Here is a 25,316-nt window from a genome sequence, read left to right on the forward strand (position 1 = left end):
GCGGACTTCGGAGTATTTTCTTCCTCTGCTATGGGAACTCAAGGTTTCTCCATCATAACCTAAATTACCACCTGAGGCCTGAAGCTGAAATTTAAAAATGAAGTGTATTAATATCCACTTTTCTTTTTCTCTCAACAGTGGGGGCCTAGATTGCCATTACTGTCTTCCTTTCAAACATAATGTGCTGATTTGTGTAGAAAAATATTATGGCAAAGCTTAAGTTCTGTATTGTCAACATGCATCACGTACACTTTCTTTCATTATCCAGCCTGGTGTTTATTTTACTTATACATAACAAGGGCTAAGTTGTAAAGATCGTATAAGACAGACTGAGTATGATAGCATGCTTTTAATTTTTACTTAGGTAACATTTCACCTACTCTCTGGAAAAAAATCTCTAGCTTTGTAGGGTTCTTTAAATTGCATGTAATTTTTTTAAATTTATGCATCATAACTTTTTATATTTTCTAATAGAACACATAGCTCTTCTCCAAAGTGAATGAGTTCTAAATTATTAAATATAAAGAGTTCTACACAGATACTCTATTATCTCTGTCTCAGACAACAAAGTTCATCTTAGCTTTGAATATCTCACTCATTTTGATCTGAATACATCAAAACAACAATTATTAATGATAGAAGTAATAATGTAATATACACACTTGTGCTCTTAACACGTGATAAGTCCTTGTTTAGAGAAAATCATTTCTACCTACGCCTACATTTGATTTCAATAATCAAATAGTGACTCACCAAAACACTTCAGTCATGCTGCTCTTAGCCTAACATCTGTTTTATTTCACATGTAGTGCCATCAGCACATTGACTGCAGCTTTTCTCCCATGTGACATGTCTTTACAAAAATACAAATAAATGATATGTTCACAGTTTTAGTTGGTTTTTTTCTTTGTTAATATAGCAGTTATGGTATAAAAATGAAAACTCAAAAAAATACTCCAGAGCCCAAGTTATGCTCTTTTGATGTCTCATATGTCTTATCATATGGAAATGGCTCATGGATGGACCAGGGAGATTTAGACTGGACATTTGAAAGTATTTCTTTACCAAGAGGGTGGTCAAACACTGGAATGGGTTTCCTAGAGAGGTGGTCAATGCCCTAAGCCTGTCAGAGTTTAAGAGGCATTTGGACAATGCCCTTATCAACATGCTTTAACTTTTGGTCAGCCCTGAATTGCTCAGAAAGTTAGACTAGATGGTTCCTTCTGACTGAAATAATCTCTGGTCTAGTCTATATAAATAAATATGCATTTCAATAATCGCAATTTTTGTAACCTCTGTGTGACATTGAAGTAACTGGGATTGCTTCAGAACTGAACATATTCAAATTTATAATGTTGTTAGTGTTTAAAGGGAAAAAGTTATTCCAGTAATGAGCAAGGTGTTTATGTGTGTCTTAGTGAGACTGAAAGTAAATGGAGGAAGAGAGCTAGGCTAAATTTGACAAATATAGTTAAGTGAGTTAGGATGCTAAGTTCAATGCTGAAAATGTCTGTTGAAGGTACACCAACAATTTATGTGGTAACTCTTGAGTGTAGTGTCTAGCTGAAAATTATAGCCACACATCTTTTTTCATGACCCTTGACACAATTATTCTGAGCTTAAATTATTTCTGCAATTTCTTACAGTATTTAAGCATTTTTGCAGCAGGTTTGCATGAGTATGGATTTATTTATACTACCAGACAGCTATATGACTTCATGAGAATATATTGCAGGCTTTGTAGAAGAGTTATACAGCTTCAGGCAGATCTGTGGTTTCATTCCAATCTTCCTGAGGTAAAACTTGGCATATTTATTTCCTACCATGTTTCAGCAATAAAATATCCCATACAACTGATTTTATCCACTGAAGCAAACAGTTGTCATGGTTTAAGACTTTATTTTTCTGTACTTTATTTATCAGCCCTGCTTTTCTGCCAGCAATTACCCCCTTCCTATAGCAGACTCAGCTGGAGCACACGTCTGCCTGTGCCTCAGTCGCTGTAGCTCAGGGTGGTGTGTTAGCACAACCCCATCCTCACTGGTGTCTCTTCTGCTACTCTTGCTATTTGGGCAGAAACTCTTGCATGAAATAAATGAGTAAATAAATAAATGGGACCTCATAATTCCAGACGTCGCCTTTTGTGCTTGTTCTTCACAGCTGTTAATACCAGTATTTGTTATAAATGCTTTAATATTTATCTCATCCTCTCCCTTTGACGTGTTACAGATGGTGGAGGGTTGAATCAGTACCCATGTCTTTAGCTGTTATTTTATATTCTTGATTTTTTTAATTTTTATCATTGTGTTAAATTCAGTAAGATATTTTAACAACAACAAAAAAATATGATAATAATTAAACCTGTACATGTTAGGACATTTCCTCTTTAGTCTTTGAAGATAAATGCTTTTTGGAATCCATTGTAATTATAGCATTTGCCAGGCAGTTGGTGTATATCCAGTCCTACAACCTCTAAATATATTTTCTTCATTTTTCTTGGCTGGCTTGCATCTTGATTTGGTTTTTTTTTCTACCTCTAACTGGAGGCTTTTCAGTGAGAGAGTGTAAACAAGGACAGTTTATTAATCTGCAGTCAGGGGATAGCAAATTACTTGTACCACAAACTACCAAGCAAGCTGTAGTGATATTAACTTCACAGTTTGTTCAGTCTTTGAGCAAAGTTACATGATCTTGAAAGCCACTTTCTGGCCTCCCTCATAAACCAGATATGATAATTACATTCTAATATCTGTGATCACAGAATTTTAGGCAGAGAATTTCAAAATAGAAACAGAAAGGTTATGAACAACTTTCTCAATTAAATCCCAAATACCTTCAGTTTTTAAATTCTTTTAGTCTCATTCAGATAAATAAAGGCTGGGGGATATTGGTTTAGAATTTGCATGTTGACAGCCTTAAAAAAGCGTCTTCCACTTTGCACATATTTTCCTGCATGTTGTTTTCCTATTTGTGTATATTATAGACTCTTGATTTATTTATTGCAGACCATCAAAACTCATTTTGCTTGACTGCATTCCTGTATATATCAAAAGAAAATAAAGAACTAGAATAAGTGAATCATTTTCTCAATTTGACACACTCTAAAGGTTGTGAGTTTCTGTCCATTATATATAAGACACTTGTTTACGAGATGAAGTTTCCTGATTCTACATAAATAAGAAATTCAATGTTTCCAACCTTTTTTCCATGATGTTTGTGTTTTCTTTGCCAAAAAGGAGATATACATTAAAAGAAACATCATAATTTCAGATTTTAAAATACATTCTTGTTTAGTATGATTTGAGTTTTGGGTAATCATAACATGTTGAGATATATTAGTGGAGTTTTATTACTCTCAAAATGGTCTAAGGACGTAAGCTCAACAAGGCTTGTAGGAAAAAGTAATACTCTTTATTGACTGACTGATACAGTCAGAAAAATTACACCAGCCTTCAGGTGCACAAGCCTTTCTTCAAATCAGAAGCATTTCTACCCTATAGGAGCTGTTCTCTAGAACACCAAGTTCTCTCTTTTGCGAGGTCTTGTTTTTGAGCCTGGTTTGAGCACAGAACACATAGATTATATTCTTATGTAAAAGCACTGAATTAAATAAAGTAATTCTCCACTTTATTCATAGTCATGTGGCATCTGATAGATGGTCTACCTTTCCCCACAGATCAGGTAGCTGATCTTAAAATGTTTTGGTCAGTGTGTAATCACTGAGCATCAAAGTAAATACTTTTTTGAAGGTGATCAAATATAAGTTTTGCAGTGTGGTCCAAAAATACCTTTATTTCTATAGTGCCTCCATCACCTCTCAATAGGTTTGTTTAAGTTATTTATGATTTCATTTGTGCCAACAGAATTTGAGGACAATAATGAGCAGCTTCCACCTGAAACTGAACAAATGCTCCAGAAAAAGCCCGGTGATTCTGCAGATTATAAAGAAGAATCTAAACCTACAGGTTGGCCTTGTAGCATATATAATCTCTCTTACTTGATAACATCAAGAATTGTATGCCTTCGTTTTCTGCAAGTTTTTACTATATTTGAAAATTGGCTGCAAATATCATTCTTTACCTTCACTTTCTTTCTTTTAAAGAAGTTTATAATGGAGTAGTTAGGTTCAAGTTATTTAAAGATTTATAAATGCAATTAAAGGCACAATGTTTTTTCCTGTTAAAAATAATGCACCAGGTATATGCACCTTGAAAAACAGCAAAATCCCTCTATTGTCTCTGCTGCCTAAATACCAAATTAATAAACATATACGGGGATCTATGGGAATAACAAATAAAGTGAGCATTGCTGAAATTCCAGGTTGACACATCTTCTTATATTCAGAAATCCATGAGCACTGTCTACAGGATAAGGTGATAAGGGAGTGAAATCAGAGGAGAAAAAAAAGAAGTGAGAAAGTAATTCTCATGGATTGTGACCCCCGCCCCCCTCCCCCCCCCCCAAAAAAAAAGTAGAAAGAAAATACCATGAAAAAATGGAGCGGGGGGAGAATCAAATTGCAGTATTCACAAACATTTGCATGCGATTTTAATAAATCCCAGTTCTACAGGCCATTTTCAAATTAATATTGTATTCGCATTAATCAGAAATTACTTGTCCATTCCCTGTGGCTAGAGATCTTGGGAAAAATGGGAATGGATTAATTTATCTTTGGATGTGAATGATCAAAATATGTCCTGTATTTTCTTCACTCTTCCCTTGTCCTGGTAACAGCTTGCTAGGAATCACACAAGGAATCATGTTTTCTTCTTTTCAGTATAAGGTAAAATTCTGCAGTACATAGGACTCCACAAAGCCATAAGCTAATGAAAAGAGATATGAAATCCTGTAGTAGCCTTCTCTCAAAAAATACTTTGAAGGCAACTCATCTTTAATAGAGATGGTCTGCTTTACTTTTTAAAATATACATTTTAGCTTTTATCTACTAGAATTTTTAAAATATGTTGAAGTCCAAAAAGAAATAAATCCAACAAAAAACATTTTAATTTACATAAAAAATTTTCTTTTACATAGCAAGTTGTTAAATACATACATTTTATGCATTAGAAAGAATCAACTTAATCTGTAAACAGAACTGCTTTTTTTTCCAAACCCCCAAAAAAGCAGTACACACAGTATAAGTCTGTCTACTAAGTACATTTCACTGTAATGCGCTGAAAATTATCTGGCAGCATTTATTTATAAGTAAGTAATGAAAAGTCTGTGTAAACAAACTACTGTTTCAAAAAGACAAAGTATGTTCATAATGAAATATCCATCAGTTCCAAGGAATGGAAGTGTCACTGTTATCCCACATTTTACCTTTCTGTTCATTTTGATAGTTAAACCCTAATGAAGAAGACATACTGGCTTCTGGTGTCTGTGTCAGCTTTGGCAGGGTTTGAGAAGGGAGGAAAGAAGGATTTGTTCATTTTTTGTTGCTGAATATGGGCTGAGGGCAGAATAAGTCATATCTAATACTAGCAGAACACTGAAAAAAAGATGTTAAAGCCTTTCCTTCCCCAGCAACTCCCTTGGAGAACGTGGGGGCAGAAAAGCCTTTGAGGATTGTTTGTCTCTATGGTAACTATGCTCAGAAAAGCAAAGAAGACAGAGCAAAAGAAAATGAGAGATTGCCATACAGGCATTCCCTGTGAAAGCTCCAGATTTAGGGCTGGGGAGGATTTTTTCCTATTGCCTCTGTGATAAGGAAAAGAAATTAAGAACAGCACTGTTAGATAGGCTGCCACGTCCTCTAAAGGAAACTTGTTGGCATTTTTACATCCATTTATTTTTAAACCATTACTATCTTTTCAGATATTTTTCTTGACTATGTTTCTTGTTTCTTTAAAAATGCCTTCTCACTGTACATCACCTCTGCAAGCAGAATTATTATAACATATCTAATAGAAATGTTACAGCTGCATTACATACTTTAAAGTATTTTCAGTACCATGAGACCCAGTTTGAAACAAACCAAATGTGGAGACAACGTTTTTGTCATAATTAGTTTCAAATACCTGAACCAACATCAAATTATGTTCAGGTTGTGCCGTTTTTGAGTTCTCCCTTTTCCCTAGGAATGTAATCCTTTTCTTCTTTTTTTACTTCCTCCCCTTTTCCCAGGGGAAAGTTTCTCCAGTTCGCTTAGGCCTGTATAATCTATTTTAAAACTCCATAAGTATGCAATAATTGCTGCTGGTTAAGTTTCCTTCAGCAAGAAAACTCTCCAATAGAAGTCATCTGAAGGAATTACGTGCCTAGAGTAGAGAATGAAAGCTGGAACACATGCTGGTCCATCATTTACAAACTGTGGCCTATCAAGAGAGGCATAACATGAATTTTAAGTGTTTCTGAGATTAAGGTCCAGAGTGGATTTGTTACATGTTTCAGTTTTCTGTCTCAGATGAGGGTGGTGAGGCACTGGAACAGGCTGCCCAGAGAAGCTGTGGATGCCCCATCCCTGGAAGTGTTCAAGGCCAGGTTGGATGGGGCTTTGAGCAACATGGTCCAGTGGAAGGTGTCCCTGCCCATGGCAGGGGGGTTGGAACTAGGTAATCTTTAAGGTTCCTCCCAACCCAAACCATTCTATGATTCTATGGGATGATGTCAAGTATTCATTTAAATCCATTATTCTACCTGTATATTTCCAAAGTTTCATGACCTATCCAGAACTGAGAGGTTTTTAAAGGGCAGGACTATAAAAGATGACCTGTTGAAGGCTAGATCCAGGCAGCACACATTACCATCCTTCATATGTTATTGCTTTGAATACGACTGTTGTTCAGAAGGCAGCACATGTGATTTCTGCTGCGTGAACGTGCCAAGGGTAACACGTGCAAAAAAAGCAGTTAGTGTAACCTAGTTATTAATGTGTCCTTCCCTTATTTTCTTAAAATCTGTGTTCCTAATGGAATCATCATTACATAACGCATTAGTGCTGCCCAAATATAAGCAGGTTTTACCTGGCTATGTCCCTGTCTCATTTGGAATACATCACTGCAGAATGCAACATAATTAATTGTGACATTTAACAACATCTTTAATGCACATAAAAAGGAAAGTATTTTCATGTTCCTGTTTAGAATCACAGCAAGAGACAGAAATGTCATTGCAGGGGATAACTAATGTAGTGACATGTACAGAACGAATGTGTATTTTAGTAAAATACAAATGTTTATAAACATTTTCAATAAAATTCTAATTCAAGATCAGACTTTGAAATCTGCAAGGCCTTTCTACTTAATGATGTGCCCTGTTGTGCTTTTGTTTTATGTTTGGTCTAAAAATCATTCAAATACAGAGGTCAGCCACTGAGGTGTCAGTCTAATATTAATCATTGTGTTGTTCAAAGCTGTAAGAAGAGGGGAAATTCATTAAGTGTTCTTTATTATAACACAGCACAAAAATACTTACCAAAATGCTTATTTGTTAACCTGTTATTTAAAAGTGGCTTTTGCACATTTTGGGGATAGCATGTCAGGGCACTGTGAGGGCCAACTACTCCCAAAGGAACAGGAGCTTGGAGCAGAGTGTAGTAATATGGCTAGAGCTGTCCTACCACCAGGAGCAGGGCAGCTCCAGCCCTGGGCATTGGGCACCTCCCTGGGGACAGGGACCAGCTGGCGATGTCGGCCCATGGGTGGGCCCAGCTTGGCAGAGCCCATGGCTGGACAGAGCTGTGGGAAGCCTGAGAACAGCCCCACTGCAGCATTGCTGGGGCAAGGCCTGATGGCCCTGGGGGCTGACATGGGGTCCTGGGCCATGGGCAGGTGGGGGAAGCCCCAGGGATCTGAGCAGGGACAGCCAGGCCATGGGGTCCCTCAGGTCCCTGAGCCAGCATATGAATTGCCAGAGGGCCGAACTTATTTCAAATCTCAAGTTATCATACATACAGGACAGGTAAATGGGGCTATTGAAAGAATGAAAGTTTCAGCCTCATAAGTGGAAGAATGAAATTCTCGAAAGCACCTAAGTATCTAGAAATTTACTGTATTTCTAGCAGACTACACATTAAAACCCAGACTCATAAGAAGATGTATACATTGCAGTGCCCAAAACTGCCATGCTAACTTTTAAGTGCATGGCTTCATATGTGGAATTAAGTGTTGTAGAAACAGGCACAACAAGTAGCTAACTGGCAAGGGGCCAACCTGAGTGAGCCATGAGGGAATGTCAAAAGGATGCATGTATTTGAAACCCTGCATTGTTTTAAATTTGGCTGACAACAAAAGAATGGGCATCCCTAACTCAAGCTCTTTGGCATTTAACTCACTGGAGTCAGGGCACTGGCTTGCTTTCTTCTAGAAGACAATAGTGGTGCTGACCTTTGATAAGGTAGCTTAGCCATCCAAGTCAGAAAGATTTGTTAGGTGTGTTCCTCATCCTGCAGGCACTCCTATATCCCAGCTGCTATTGACACTTCCAGGCAATCCTTTAGTTGGGTTGTATGTTAGATAACAGTTAAGCAGCATCTCTACTCTGACCATTATGTTTAGTCCTGTTTCCTGCCAAATCTTACTGGTACCTAATCACTGAAATCCATCTACACTGTACTTAGTAATAGTTTGTTTTTGTTTTGTTTTGTTTTCCTGTGTCTATTTTGGAAAGTTAGACATGGCATGGCATTTGTGGATTTCTGCAACAATTCACAAGAGGAGACTGAGAGACATCAGTTCTGGGAAGAAATACTAGTTTTCTTAAAGAAGAAAACTGTAACAGGGCAGTCTAATTCTTTGTGAGCCAGAAAAATCCTTTGGATTTTTCAGGTTGGGGCAAACTCAAACTGAGCTTTACAGTGTTGCAATTTCACATAGTGAGCACTAGCCCACTTAATGCCAGGTAGTAACCATAAAACACTGTTTTTTTAATGTTTTGAGGTTTTGTATTTTTAAGAAAATGGTCAAAGCTTTTAATATACAAGGCATTAAGTAAGGCTTTCATTTTTAGTAATACATCTTTTTATGCGTAGGAAGTTACATAAGGAAATATAGCAGTAATCGCCCTTTTCTGTAAAAATCAGTAAAAGTTCACTGGAAGAGGCCACACCTGTTCTTGTTTGTGCCAAAATATGTTCCTGCTCTTTCAACCTCAAAACAAGACAGAAACAAAAAGAGGAAAGGAAAATTATATCGAAGTAGAAAATCACTCCATCTGCTGTTCAAGCTCTTCCTTGCAGCTTCATTTTGGCAAGAGACAAACACCGCACACACTGTAAGTCCCAGCAAACTTACACTCATGTCAGACCACTTAAGCTATTGCTCTCAACTGCTTTTTTATCTGTTTGTTGACGACGTTGTTATCGGACTTACAGAACACAAAAGAAAAATTATAAGAAAAAGAAGAAAATCAGGGTTGAAAATTATATGAGTGCAGGGAATGGCAGCAACATCACATTGCTGCTGCCAGAAACTGTTCATGATTTAGTAAGGACAACATGGTGATGGTGTCATCAAGGCATTTCTTTATCTTTTTCTAGCTGAGGTAGAACTTTGTCTCAGGACTTTTCAGGGCCCAACAATGTCTAAATAGATACTAATTGCAGCCCTAGGAAATTAGTATCTTTCTCCTTTTTTGTTAATGTGTCAATATCAAGTTTTTAATTCAATATCTGCCGTCAATATCAAATTGTTAATTCCCACTGGCTTTTTTAAGCAAAATGGATGGTGGTAGAAGCAGCTATACCTTTGTTATTTTGCTCACCAAGTATGACAACACCTTTGGTATGGTTTTATTGTGTTTACTATGAGTAGTACCTGTGAATTTCTTATTTATATTAATGCGTTCTTTCAGTCTCTAAATCTGCTTACTTTTCATGAGACATTGTTAGGAGACAGGCTTGGACTTTCCTCATCTTAAACAATTGACACTACAAGTTTCTGCACAGTCTATCTTAAGAGATTAAAGTCTTTCATTTCCCTTACTTGTTAAGCAAGTTATTGTATACAGACATGGCTTTGTCAAAGCCAAAAATATTTGAGAGTTCCTCAGTTCAAGTAAAGGGAACAGTGTACAAAGTCGTGCTCTAAGAACATGGTAAACCTTGGCTGCTGCTACTTACAGGGACTTTGCCAATAATGTAAGAGAAGCTGTTCCTGACAATCCTGTCAATAAGACAGATACTCAAGTATGATGCATTCATAACTCTGCAGAGGCCGGTTTGGTGGTTAAATCACACAAATGAGGCTTGAAATTCAGGAGAAATTCATTCCCTCTTTCAATTCTGTTGCAGACTTGGTTCTGAAATCTTCCATTCCAGTTCTCAGAACAAATAGGTCTAAATTTCAAGCTGTTTAACATCCACAGTTTCTGTTTCATATAACTGCCAAGTGTGTTCAGCATCTCTGCAAAGATTAAACGTTAGGTATCCAGGAATCAAGACATTCCCATTACAGATCACTTTTAATAGGCGGATCATATTATCTGTGTCTTGCTGCATTTGTTGGTTATGGTTAAAGGCATCAGTTGTAATTGAAGAACTCTTATATTGCATGGTTTAGTGTTTTAATTCACAGATTTTCCTTTAGCAATTTAGGATGTAAGTCTTTGATACCATCTCTCATATCCTTGATTTTTACACTGAACTGGACTTCTCTGTTTCATCCCTTCTTTTTCCTTTCTCCCCTAAATCTTCTATTTTCGCTGAAGTTTTGCCATGTTGATCTTTATATATGTGTCCCTTTGAGTATATCAAAGTTTAATTCATTCACATCTGTGTTTTGAGATCTTACGCCAGAGAGGAAAAACAACTAGTAGTATCCATTCTGTTTCTATTCATGTAAAGAGAATATGGTCCACTTGAAAAAGAACAGAAACCTAACATGCTCCACAACAGCTTCAGTAACTGAACCTGAACCAGATCAGAACATGAAGTTGCTTTTCTCAACGTATGCCAGTTTTCCTACTCTTTACTTCTTCCTATCCTGGCTTGTTCCATATGAGGCATGACCAAATGAATAGCCTGTCAAAAACTGTTCATCATTACATCATAATTTTTAAATTGATTTATATTCCTTATATATCTTTGCAGAAAGAGTCATCATATTCATTTATGTGCTGGTTTAAATAAACATAAGCAAATTTAGTTAAGTAATTTGACCTTGTTTATTTTCCTGGCGAAGCATCAGTATACACTATATCAACTTAATTAATTTGGCATTTTCAAAGTGTCTTTGTAAACTTGTATAATAATTCATAATTACAGGGGGAGGGGAGAGGAAGCAGCATTTTAAATAAAGATGCCATCATATTTGAAGAAAATAAAAATAATCGTAAAGCATAATGATAATTTTTAAATGCAAAACATTTTAGAAGAGCATTGCCCTTTATATACTATTTGTTTTTCAGAAATCATACTGCCTGAGTTTGCAGAGGATGATCTTCCAGGTCTACCAGAAATGGAAATATTTAAAGGGAAGATTGACCTTTTTCTAGATGACTGGCAAACAGTGGAGTCAGAAATCAAGTCATCTCGAGTTCAGATTGTTGCTTTAGAGATTGCTGGGCAAACTCCAGAAAATCTGCTTAATCAAAGTGTGCTGGGTATGGAAAGTAAGTAATACTGTTTATGTGAGTTACACTTAAGCTACCAAGAGGGATTTTGGAGAGCTTGTGTGATGAATATATGGAGAGGGAGGTTAAACTGACTTCAGCATTACTCACATGAAGTGGGCACAGGACATGCTGTGTTCTATGGGTGAGCTGAAAAGCACACTAGGAGCCTTTAGGGTATAGCAAGTGTAGGGAATATATGTATTTGAAAAACATATATAGGGTATGCAGTTATGTACATAACAGCTCTGTAAACATTCTGAGAGAGCATTTCCCCATTTACTTGCTCTATCTGTTCATATCAGGATGCTGGTTTGAGAAATGGACAGATAACAAAGTTTCGCTAATGAATGACATTTGCTGAAGTCAATGAGACTTCCAGGGTGTTTAATAATCTAATCTACCCACCTGCACAGATTGTGTTTCAAGACTTGATTGTTACAGAATTGATATTTTTTTAGCAAATTACCTTTCTTCACTTGTGTGGTCAAATCTCTAACAATTTTAAGTACTGGATAAATAATACTACTTTTTTTTTGTACCATTACTACAGTGCAACTATTTTATTAATCAAAACATCTATTGTTCTAGCTTTATAATAAAATAAAATTTGACTGATATTTTCCTCAATGAACAATAGAAAAAAACCTGTTGCAAACAGTAATGGCACTATCTGCATGTGTTTGTATAATAGTTTTGTACTAGAAGTTCCTATTGAAAATGCCAATTTATTTCAACCAAAAAATAACCAGTAGAATTTCCATTTTTGAAAGAAGCAATATATTAATTCCTACGTCTGGGGAGAACATTTTGTTCTGTGAGTAGGATAAATGCAATATACAGTTCATGTGTTTTGTTTTCACATGTGTCCTTACTTATATAGACAAAGAGAATATATTCTGGCATAGCCAAATGAAACGTATTGAAACAGAGAAAAAAAATTAACCTTTTCAGAACCTCTTAGATATGATGGTTGGGAATTATCTGCTGAAGACTTAGAAGAGGAAGCAGAAGATCTGGCTGCTGAAGGGGAAGAAGAAGAAGAAGTTGAAGAAGAGGAAAATGAAGAAGTAAGCATGCTGACTTCGTCCATTTGTGCTTTTATTTTAACTTATTTATTTTTGAACATAACACCAGAGAAAACAGATTTGCAGCTGATTTTGTATGATCCAGTTTTAACCTCACCAAACAAATACCAGCATATGCTTCAAGAACACTTTCATTGTATTCCTGTGTTCTGACTGATAGTAGTTTTACTCCAGCGAGAAGCATAAATATCCCATGCTAGTAGAGAAAATGAATGCACCTGGTTTTGCCAGAGGCAAAGAGGGGTTTTATTAAAGAAACAAATAGAAGCTTTCATTTCTGGTAACTAACAATGATTCTGTGCACCATCACGTAAACATCAGAAGATGCAGAGTCCTAATGTGCAATCCTCTGTTTCATCTCAGCTATTGATAATTTTAAAACACCCACTTTAATTAGGTCTAGCTTTGCCTTTCTTTTATTTTCATCCTATCTTGTAATATGCCCATCCCCCAATGTAACAGTACAGGATATCCATATGCTGTACTGGAGCAGTATTAAATAAATTTTTTAGAAATTTCTTTTATTGCATGAGTAGTCGGACTAAATACCAGCTCTCATTGCGTTTTCTGAAGAAGTCTGCTTCTGCACATTTAGAAGCAACAGAAAGTGAGTTTCAAGAACACGGCAGGAAAAGATTTTATCATAGATACTTCCAGACTAATTTTGGTCTTCAACAGCTAACGATATTTTCATTTCAAATTTAAAATGGTTATTGTTTTCTCGATAATTGTCTCTATTAGATAGGACAATTTGTTTTCTGACTCTGGATCTTAAAAGTGAATATTTTCATAGGCTTATATTCAGTTTACAAGCTATTTTGAGAACACCATTCTCAGTCAATGTTCAGTTCATCTATTTGACATTACTTAATATCCTCTACTTGATCTACTTAATGTATGTGAACTACTGAATTCAAACAGTTTTTGAAAATTTTCCTAATGTTTTCAGGATGAAGAAAAAACTAAGGAAAAGAAAAGGCACATGGGAGACACAAAACACTTTTGTCCAGTCTATCTGAAAGAGAATTTTATCCTTTACCCAGGACTCAATGAATATGCAGCTAAATATAAAGAAAAGCTTTATTACTTTTCAACTTCTGAATACAGAGATAAATTTTTGGAGAACCCTGAGGAGTATGTGGCTCACAATGAACCAATACAAGTGAGAATCTTCAAAATTGTTTAAAGCAGATAATAAATTAGAATCACTATTCTCCATTCCAATTTATGATTGTTTATTATTGCTGATTTTTTTTCCAGGTAACAATACATATATGAGGCAAGTCCTTGAAACAAATAAAACACATTGCTTCACTTGTGACATTTTAGTGTACGCTTAAATTAACACATTGAATTAATGATGCAAATAGGGCAGAAAACAGAGGAAGATTATAAACACTTGTAATAATAATAATAAGATGTAATTAACAAATCACACATATTGTGGGTTTTTTTAGTCTTTTCTTGAAAGTGGACAAAGGGTAAAAATAGGGAAGGTTTATCAGAACTGTCTAATGCAGTTTCATTTTACCTACTGGCACCAACTGCCATAGTGTATTTGTTCAGTATTTCTAGAAAGCAGATAGTCTGTTTGGAACAGCAGTAGAAGGTTTGGAAAAATGAAAATGCAAAATTATGTGACTGGTTTTGTTGCAATTTTTATAATGATATTTTGGAAGTGAAAAACAGTAGGGGGTGCACTGTAGACTTCCAACTGTTAAAAAAGTATTCATATTTTTTCCTATAGGCTCCTCCTTTACGGGTGTGCTTACTTGGGACTCATGGAGCAGGTAAAACTACTTGTGCACGACAGATAGCAAACAAATTAGGCATTTTCCATATTCAGTTTGAAGAATATCTACAGGAACTGATCCTACCCAAAACTAAAGTGAAAGTGGGGCAGGATGTTGATGAAGAACCTGAAGATGATGACAGTAAAATGCCAGTCCTACCACAGGAACTGGAAGACTTCTCTCAGACCATAACTGAAACTGAGACTGAAAAAAACAAAAAGGTAATAATCTGATCTTTTTTATGTCAATACACAACCATTTTGAGACCAGAATAGGAATTTCCTATAAAATTGTTGCTTGATAAAAATCACTTATGTTAAATTATTTATTCAATGAAATTTGGAAATAATAATTCTTGACAATGTTTTCTTATGAATGCTACATTCTTCAAAACATTTCCAAGAATTACGTATAGGTGTTGTTTGGTTTTATTCTGAATAGTAGAGATAGATGCTAAATGAGCAAAGGAAGACAAATGGAGAAAAAAAAAAATGAAGGTCAAACTAAGAATGGGAAGGTAGGGTTTCCTTCAAGTATTTATAATATGCAGGTTCAGTCTGGTGCATGTGCTCCAATTGCACAGGAGTTTAGAAATGTTCATCAGCAGGGTTCTTTGCGCTCTCTTGGGGTGAAAGAATGGAATGTCTCTACCAGCCCTTCAGTCTGATCATCCCTTGTTGAAAAAGCAGAGATATCTCGGTGTTCATAACAGGGTAAACTAGTATTTTTTAATACAGTAGGCTTTGTAATCTGGATTGTAGTGTTTCAAAACAGAAAAGTTTCTTACATAGCAAAAAATATGCCTTCCAGTTGAAAATCTGTTTCAAATAGCTGGATATTCTTGATACTGGTAAAATAATTCATAAAATCAGTTATTTTTCTTAATCAGATTGAATACTGATTCAAAATTCTTATAGGTATACATTCTAAACCCCATTTCTTGCAGGATATAATTTCCCTGAACAATAAACATTTACATAAATGTTTATCAGGAGAGAGTACTTTCTTTAATTAGACAGTGATATATTGGGAAAAACAGACAAGGTTTCAACACAAATATATTATTGTTTAGATATATGGATAGGATTGAAGCTTTTATTGTGCAGAGAAGTCTCAACACAGGTACACAGCGTATAAATCTTTCAAAAAGCTTGAAAATATACCTCCTAGACAATACAAACAAGGGTTTATCCAACTCTTAAAGCTTCAGGAAGAAATAAGTTTCTTAATCACATTCTAAGAGCCATTTTTTTTGTGCTCCTGATGTTTGACATGTTCCTTCAAGGTACTAATCACCAAAGACCTTCAAAGACTGCCCACCCCAGAATCTAAGGAGCATGCAGGAAGGGAAGCAGGCTGCAGAGAAGGCATGCAGGAACAGCCCAAAATTATATTAGAAACATAAGCACTCAATGGAAGTAGAAAGCAGTGAGGGATCTGAAGAGTAGCAAGCAGAATTTCTACAGGAATAACAGTAGCAAAATAAGACCTGGAAAATAGGAGTCTGCCATTGAGTGGGGCAGGTGACCTTTTGGTGAAAGCTACTGAAAAGGCTGAGATGCTCAATCCCTTCTTTACCCTGGTCTTTGTGAATACAGTCTAGTCTGTGGCCTTCCAGGTCTCTGTGCCTAATAGGAAAGCATAGGTAAAGAGTGGTACTACTCACAGCTGAACACAATCAAATTTGGGATCATTTATGTAATCTGGACATATACAAGTCAATGGGGTGCATTCATGGGTTCTGAGAAGCTGCCGAAGGTACATTCAAGGCCACTCTCTATTGTCTTGAAAAGTGGGGGAGGTTCCTGATCACTGAAAGGTAGTGTACCTGAGGAAATAATACAAGAGCAGGTGATACTGGAAGCAAATGCTTCAACACAGATGGAATACAGATGAAAATCATGGATGTCAGAACAAAACTTCAGGTTTTCATCAGTTAAATCTAAGAGGAGGCTCTTTTGGCAAGTCAGTTTATAACGTGGTCATCACAGCCAAAAATATAGCAAGTGTTCCTGGCACTGATGGTTGCGGCTGGCTCTCGCTCAGCTTTATTTTCCTGGCATCAATACGTGTCTTACACAGAGGCACTTCTGTTAATATTTTTTCCTCATCATCTTTTTATCTGCTGGTAAACAGTTTTCTACAGTAGTATTTTTTTCTTACTCTTCTCATAAAACACTTTATCTGATGGCATGACCAAAATACGGCTGGAGCAATTGCAGTTCAGCTTAGAAACCTATTCTTTGGTCCATGCACAGAACTCTAGAGAATAAGCTTATGGACTCCCTTAAGCATTTCTCTGAGCGTGACTGCCACTGTCAGACTATCCTGTTTTTCACTGATCAATACCTGGCCAAAATAATTACATTTAATTTCATTTATATATTTTTTTTTCACCTTGACACAAGATGCTAGAAGTGTATCTATCAAAGCTTAAGGTAAAGGTCAGCTATAACACTCAAAGGAAAAATACTAAAAGCAAATAAAACATACCATGCAGTCTGGGAAGTTTAGCAAAAATACATCATCCTGGTTGTTTAAATATGTCTCAAACAAAGCCCTCACAGCATTGACAGGTCTGGGGAGCAACCTTGTCCTTTAAACCATTGCAATGTGAGGTGTTCTCTTTTCTGTACCCAGAATACACATCTCATGTTTCTTTTCTTTTATCAATACGAATGCAGTTTCAACAGCTTATCTGCAGTGGTGGTATCAGCGATACATTTTTATATGGGTTTACTGTTTTCTCCCACTTCACACGTTGCTTTCAAGATGCCTTTGTGTTACAGATCTGGCTGCCACTTGGCCTTCTTAGGTATCCATTACACCGTACTAATATCTTTTAATATATTTTCTGGGTCAGGAGCTAGAGAAAATGTTACTTACACACACGCTACATTAGACCTGTGGCTGCCAGCATGTTCTCAAGTTCTTTTGGCTACATTATCAGAATAGATGTCCGGCATAGGAATGCTGATTCAGACATGTTCTTGTAGCAAGCAGCCCCCTACCATCATTTTGGAGGTTCCTGAGTAATTTTGGATCCTTTTGTTAAAAAGGATTATTCCTGTCTTTTCTGACAGGTTGTGCTAACAAATTCTTGAGCAATTTGGGTTTATATACTACATGAGGAAAGGACAGCAGAACTTTGTAATAAATTCACAAAAGAATATCAAGGGATAACTTAAATCCATTTGCTGAGAGGATCAGGGGAGTAACCAGCTGCATGTTAAGTTTTCTCTCCAAGTGACTTTGGATGCAGCTTACGTGCATGTTTGATGGCCACTGCCATTAAAAAACACACTCTTTTGCTAGTCCATGTCTATTCTTAATAAATATAGATGACTTTTTACAAATGAGACCTGTGTAAGGAATGGCAGAAAAAGTACTGAACTCTTTAAAGTATACCAGACACATTTCTCTTACAAACTTTGCCATTCTGTTTTCAGGGAAAAAATATCAACTAAGTAGAAAATAGCATTTTCTTTTTCTGTGAATATTATCATGAAAAATTAACACAGCAGGTCAGGAACGGTGATATTTTCTGACTTCTAATGTTGTCTTTTGGACAGTATACTTGTAAAAACATGTATTTTGATATTGTGACTGGTGTAAACTAATCCAGAATCACCAATGTATACCCTCTATTCATTCTTTTTTACTGCCGTTTGTGTCAGGAAACCATTCTATGAGAAGTGCATCCTCATCCGTATGAATCTCACAGCGTTACTTGTTCTGAAAAAATTAGTTTTTGGCAAGAATTTAAGAGCTACATTTGGTATTTGAATGGTCGGCATCTGACCAGTCACTAATAGTACTACTGCTCTGTAGAACATCATTGCCTTTCTGATGTCTGGTCATGTGCCTGTGCGCAGTAACCTCACATACCTTTCCTTGACATCTTTCTTTGGATTGCGTCAAAAGATAAAAAAGTTGCTTTTAAAAAGTAATAAACCATTCTGATGTAGAGCAGATAGTCTTCCAGCATGCAAACATGTATAACTAAGTGGAAAACTTCTTGCAGGCAATTAGGAGAAACTGTGATCATCTCAGTTTCTATTCCTCTGAATTGAGCATATGTATGATTGTGTTTGGGTTTAGGTTTCATTAAAACTCATACAGCAGCAATTGCCCCAGCATTAGGGAATTACTAAACCCCAAGCACATCAAAAATATCTCAAAATTAATAATGTAGTACAGTGAAATGTGGCAAATTAGTTTACTTCGTTTCTGCTGATTTAAATCAAATGAAGGTAGTATCACAGAATCACAGAAGTGTCGGGCAGATCTATCTTTCTGTGCTTTTTGTTTGGTTGGTTTCAGTTTGGGGTTTGTTTTGTTTTGTTTTCATTTTTTGTGGATTTTCTTTATATAAAGGAACTGGAGTTAACTAAAGAGGAAGAAGCAATCAAAGCCAATCTAGTGGATAATCAGGAACTGCCTCCAGAAGTACTTGATAACATTGTTCCTGACTGGTGGAGGAAAGAGCCGTTCCGGTAACTGTAATTAGATTCTCTCCTTAATTAATCTTAGGAAGTATATAATTCATTATGTCCACAATTACAAATAACTATTGCAGACATTATTTCGATGCTCTTGTACTTTTTATGAATTGTGACCTACCTCTCAGTTTTGGTTTTGTTGCTCTATTTTGATTGATATTTTGACAGCAATATAATGTCTCATACACTCTCCACAGGACTGGGCAAAAGTACTTAGTGCACTTGAATTTGATTAAATCTCCTGAATAATGGGGTAGTTTTCATGGGCTTGCAGGATAGATATGAAAACAAACCTTTTATGTTTTCATGTAATTAATAAATATGGAGAGCAAGAATCCAGCTGTAACTGTTGGTTTTGATATATTGTAAATATTGTGTGGAAAACAAAGTAACAATGGTCTCCAAAATAACACAGAATCAGGTTATCTTGTGCCTTCATCACAATCTGCACTCCAGTGATGTATCCACAACAGACTTCCTTTTGTATCAGAAAGTACATCCATAACACTGTGATAAACATTGATTATTGTTCCATAAATAAATAAAATCATCAACTCCTAGCAAGCACACTCTTTTTTTTTTTTTTTTTATGATGTAATTGCCAGGAAATGTAATTGCAGGGAAAAATCCCTTTTTCCATGTCCTATCTATTCCATACATTTCCATCCAGATCATAACTGCTGGCAGCTTGACCAGTAGGTTTCAATTCATAACAGTATGAGAAATGCCTTAAAAAGAATAAACAAGGCCATCACACAAACTTTTGTCCTGTCAGCCCACAGATAGGGGACAATGTTCTCTTAATTGTGTAAAAATAGGAAAAAAAAATGCACCGAGACAAAAAATTGCCCAGCATCACACATAATGTCATGATATTATATACATTCAGTTTAATCGGGGACTGTACAGCAGAAGAGAACCTTCATCACGATGTATATCATGATTGATGTCCACCCTCCAACTTCTTTCCACAGCATCCAGGGCCACCTCTTTCTTCCATCCACTCCCACCTCTTGTGGCCTCTTTGGTCTTCTGCAGTTTTACAATGCATCCTATTAAGGACTAAACTAATAAAAAGAAATATTAACTTATTAACACAATATTCAGCTTTACACAACTACTCATATAATTTGAGATTGTAAGAGCTCCAACAAGCCATAGAGTTTTCCTGACCTATCTGACATGTTTTTAATATCTGCAGGAAGGGAGACGTAGGTCATGCTGAGTGGCAAAATTCTCATCCTATACTAGAGAATTGTCAGGCATTTGTGAAAATTAAATTTTCAGGTAACAAGCTTTCTGTGGCAGATGTTACCAAAGTAAAGTTTGGGGCACTTTCCATTGTTTTAAGAGCAGTGGCAAAGAAGTACTGTTCTTAGAGTCACACAAGCAATACTGAGGACACAATTAATTTTGCTTTTTTAAAGCTATTTTTAAACAACCTCTGCATGTTAAAACCTCAGAAGAAATACATTTGTTGGTACACCAATTAAAATACATAGCTAAGTATCAGTTTTACATTCTCAAAGGTAATGCCTGAAAGTATTTTTTTAAGTTTACTCTTAACATATACATTTAATAAGGGAGTTTGTTGTTTGTTTTTTTTTTCAAATTAATTGCATTTTCACTGTGTTGCACTTTAAAATACATTGTGTGATGGTAAATATATTCTTTTCCAATTAGGTCCACAGGATTCATATTGGATGGTTTCCCTCGTACTCCAGATGAAGCCCAGTATTTGTCAGAACGAGGACTCTGTCCTGATGTTGCGGTTTATATTCAAGTAGAAGAAAGTGATGTTCTTGACCGCTTTCTTCCTCCACGTCTGCAAAAATGGAAAGAAAGACAACATAAAAAAATGGAAAAAAAAAAGAAACTGAAAGACCTGAAAGCAAAAATAAGGGTAAGTTTTTAATCCTGTCTACTTTTTTTTTTGCAATTTCAGCAGCAGAGGTCTGAACACAGATTCTAAAACGCCCAAAGCAGTGAAGAGCAAACAGAGAAACAGATGTGGGAGCAGAAGACACAGCCGCACACATCCACAGCATTCCTAGATTCACCATGGGAACCAAAAGCAATTTAGGGCTCCTATCCTCCTCTGTGCAATTAATTTGTGCAGGAGTTTAGATATCTCACAGTCCAAGAAAAGTATCTGACAATGCTAGGCACCTGGAAAGTCCTGGGCAAAAGGCAACTAGATGGAGAGAGTGAATATAGCCGTAAAAAAATAAAATACATGTCTCACGCACCATATTGTTGTTGTATCCTGGATTCCCTAAGCATGGGCTGTTGTGCTGATCTGCATCTCCCATAGGCTGACTTCATAGGTACTGTACAGTGTATGTGTCTGTGTTTCCAACTATGATACTCTGCACAGAAATTTAAACTGAAAGAGGATAGATTTAGATTAGATATGAGGAAGAAATTCTTCCCCATGAGGGTGGTGAGGCACTGGAACAGGCTGCCCAGAGAAGCTGTGAATGCCCCATCCCTGGAAGTGTTCAAGGTCAGGTTGGATGGGGCTTTGAGCAACCTGGTCCAGTGGAAGGTGTCCCTGCCCATGGTGGGGGGGTTGGAACTAGATGATCTTTATGGTCCCTTCCAACCCAAACCATTCTATGACGCTATGAGTAGCACTAAGGCACAGTCTCTGTGCGGTTGCAGCTGCACAGTCTCCCATTTGAGCAAAGCTGTGCCTACTAGTGGACAGGTTACCAGTTAATGGAAGTCACCTGAAACCTCTATACAGACATTTACAGGCAGCACATGAAAATTATTCAAGTTTCCTAGCGTTTTATAAAAGTGAGATAAAGTGCTTCACATGTACTATCAGAAAAGGTCTGAGCATATGTTATTATAGAGTGCAAGTTACTACAGAGCAGCTGACACACAGAAAGTTAACACAATATAATTTGGGACAATGCTCGTACAGAACCAGTAAGTTTTCTGAACTGCTTATGCCAGAGGCTGGCTGTGACAATGCATACAATCTAGGACAGGTAAAGTATTTTTTTTATTTAGTCCTTCCTGATGCAATTTGCCAATCTTGCTGGAAAAGGTGCATTCTAGTGACCAGCCTACTTTGCTGCACTGAGCTCACCCTGTAAGCAGTTACTCTGATAATTCAAGTGGCAAATACCTGTGCTACAGATCCTAGGGTCCAAACTTCTAATGAACAGTGTAGGCATCAAAATGGCTCCTGATGACAATGGAAAACAACAGGTTCCTGTTTAAAATACATACACAAAGCAGTGACAGAAATTGCAAAAGACATTAAGAAATAAGGAAAGAACAGAATCAGGATTTCCTAAGTGACAGCAATTTGATATATTTGCTTATGCATATTGCAATATAGTTTTTAGTTACACATTGAGTATTTTTGCATAGCATCCAGTTGGTGAGCAAGTCAAGTGGTGGTGTGAGCATGCAGCACTGGTGGGTATACTCTTATTCCTTCTTTTCTTACTAAAGCTGGACAACATACAGAAGGCCTGGGAAAAGCAGACCAGTTGAACGCTATCACGGAGTTTCCTTCTCCAGCAGAAGAAGCTGGCAACAGGATACTGAGAGCAATGAGTACACCTGCAGTGCTGTGTCACTGAGGAACACCAGACCACTTGCTTGGACTTAACATGGATTTCTAAAATCGCACTATTGCCAGTGTATTGACAGTCTTAGTTTTTCTGATCTCAGTTCAGGGGACAGTATTACAGTGTGCAAGAACAGCAATTACAGGTTGAATAACCATCAACCACACTGGCCTTAAGAAGAATGCTACTGTATATTACTTCTGAGTTAGGATTTAGCCATCTGCTATTTGACATGTATCTACTGAGGACATAAGGGGACTGTATTTCAAATGCTTATAACTTGGTCAAAACTGGGCAGCACACATTTAATACTATGCTCAGTCACCCCTTTGCCAAATGGGAGAAACCACCTATAAGTTTAGAAACACTATAGCTTACCAATATAAATACTATAATATTATCAGTGTCATCAAAATCACAGTCTTTTTCCCTGCTAATTTCAGTCTTAGAAGTTTTACTAAAATTTACTTCGATGTTCACCTAGTAGAGAGCTGTATATGGACTGCAAAATTTCAAGCTGCACAGGTAGCATTTTTTATCATTAGAAGCATCTAGAAACAGATTTTTAACATTCATTCTAGGTCACATTAGCAATTCTCAGAGGAGAGCTTTTATTAGCAAATATCATTGTCTTACATCCTTTCTCTACTAACAGGATGAACAGATTGCTAGAAGAAGAGAAGAACTTTTAGCAGAACAAAGGCAAAAGAAACAGGAGGTAAGAAAACAAGCTAAAAGAAAGATTTTAAGGATAAGTGCTTGCATTTGTATCTTAGAAATTTCTAGACGTTTTAGTCACAGACTTTTCAAGGCAATGTAGAATAGTAAAAGTAGACTGTCAGAAACTTCTACTTTCAAAAATAATTTGACATGTTGTTTAAATCATTTTAGAAACTATTGACTCATGAGCACTATAAGCAATTTTAGATGAATTCTCAATTTGTGCTCCAATTCACCAAAACACGAATGTATTTAATACGTCTGATTTGTAAGCATAAGAGTAGCCCCATGTGGTGGGTTGACTCTGGCTGGATGCCAGGTGCCCACCAGAACTGCTCTATTACAGCCGGACAGGGGAGAGAAAATACAATTAAAGGCTCGTGGGTCAAGATAAGGACAGGGAGAGATCACTCACCAATTACTGTCACAGGCAAAACAGACTCGACCTGGGGAAAGTTAATTTAATTTATTACCAATCAAATCAGAGTAGGATAATGAGAAAATAAAAACTAAATCTTAAAACACTTTCCCCCCACTCCTCCTTTCTTCCCAGGCTTAATTTTACTCCCGATTTTTCAATGTCTTCCCTGCCAGCAGCGCAGGGAGACAGGCAACAGAGGTTGCAGTCAGTTCATCATCTCAGGGGAGGACTCCTCACACTCTTCCCCTGGTCCAGCCTGGGGTTCCTCCCACGGGAGTCAGTCTTCCACAAACTTCTCCAATGTGAGTCCTTGCAAAGGGCTGCAGTTCTTCACTAACTGCTCCAGTGTGGGTCCCCCACAGGGTCACAAGTCCTGCCAGCAAACCTGCTCTAGCCTGGGCTCCTCTCGCCCTGGGGACACATGTGCTGCCAGGAGCCTGTTCCAGCAGGGGCTCTCCACAGGGTCCCAACCTCCTTTGGACATCCACCTGCTCCAGGCTGCAGGCAGATACCTGCTCCACTGTCGACCTTCATGGGCTGCAGAGGGACAGCCACCTCACCACAGTCTGCACCACACGCCGCAGGAGAATCTCAGCTCTGGCACGTGGAGCACCTCCTTCCTCACTGACCTTGGTGTCTGCAGAGCTGTTTCTTTCACATATTCTCACTCCTCTCTTCTGGCTGCTGCAGCTGCTGTTGCACAGATTTTTTGTCCCCTTTTTAAATACGTTACCTCAGAGGCACTACCACTGTCACTGATGAGCTCAGCTTTGGCCAGTGGCCGGTCTGTCTTGGAGCTGGCTGGCATTGGCTCTATCAGACATGGGGAAAACTTGTAGGAGCTTCTCACAGAAGCCACCCCTGTAGCCCCCCCCCACTACCAAAACCTTGCCACACAAACCAAATACACCCCACTAATTGCAATTAGGCATGTGTTTCAGGTGCCCTGTCAAATCTATGGTTAATCCAGAACACGATTGTGCCAGGATTTCTGCTCAAACTCAATTACAAGGTATACTTATATGTTCATTAATGTACTACTTGACTGTTCATGAAATTCTGTCAAATACACTTTCAGCTAACAAGGTTGTTTATAACAAGTCCTGCCAAACTACAATACCATGAGAAAAATATTTCTCTTATCAAAACTGCAGTGTAGCACTTGAGTTTTTTAAGCACTCTTGGAACTGGTACAGTGTTTCACTGCATGCACTATGCAATACCTCTGTATTTTCTTCTGAAATATGATTCTAGAATTTACTAGATTTTTGCTTACAATAAAGGATGCCCCAAAATGTGGTTTTGTCGAATTAATGATTTTTCTAATTAAAAAGGAGACAAGAATATCATATATTCCTTCAAAATATATGTATCATAGACATAAAACAAAACAAAACATTTTACCTTTATAGGCTTTAGCAAATAAGGAGCATTCTGAAGACACCGAGGAAGAAGATGAGAATGAAAATGAAGATATTGAAGCTATACTTGAAGAAGAGTTTTTTGAAGAAGAAGAAGAAGAAGAGTCTGAAGAAGAACAGGAGGCTGATGCCATTGACCGCATCCAAAACGAAATTTCAGAGAAGTTTGATTCAGAAACAGAGGGTTTACAAGGTGTACAGGTACTTATTCCACTGCTGATTTTGTTAAAT

General features: G+C 37.1%; 1 protein-coding gene across 1 annotated transcript in view; it reads left to right on the forward strand.

Annotated features, from left to right (window-relative positions):
• AK9 (adenylate kinase 9) overlaps window positions 1-25,316 on the forward strand; it is a 71,763-nt gene that overhangs the window by 31,536 nt on the left and 14,911 nt on the right. Inside the window, exons 17-25 of the mRNA XM_082047680.1 lie at window positions 3,864-3,965; window positions 11,347-11,550; window positions 12,505-12,620; window positions 13,588-13,800; window positions 14,386-14,652; window positions 18,809-18,927; window positions 20,617-20,836; window positions 23,179-23,241; window positions 25,077-25,286. Of these exons, the coding sequence (XP_081903806.1) occupies window positions 3,864-3,965; window positions 11,347-11,550; window positions 12,505-12,620; window positions 13,588-13,800; window positions 14,386-14,652; window positions 18,809-18,927; window positions 20,617-20,836; window positions 23,179-23,241; window positions 25,077-25,286 (1,514 nt within the window). The remainder of the gene's footprint in view (window positions 1-3,863; window positions 3,966-11,346; window positions 11,551-12,504; window positions 12,621-13,587; window positions 13,801-14,385; window positions 14,653-18,808; window positions 18,928-20,616; window positions 20,837-23,178; window positions 23,242-25,076; window positions 25,287-25,316) is intronic.

Source organism: Streptopelia decaocto, assembly GCF_964273445.1.
Source record: "Streptopelia decaocto genome assembly, chromosome: 3".
Taxonomy (NCBI): Eukaryota; Metazoa; Chordata; class Aves; order Columbiformes; family Columbidae; genus Streptopelia; species Streptopelia decaocto.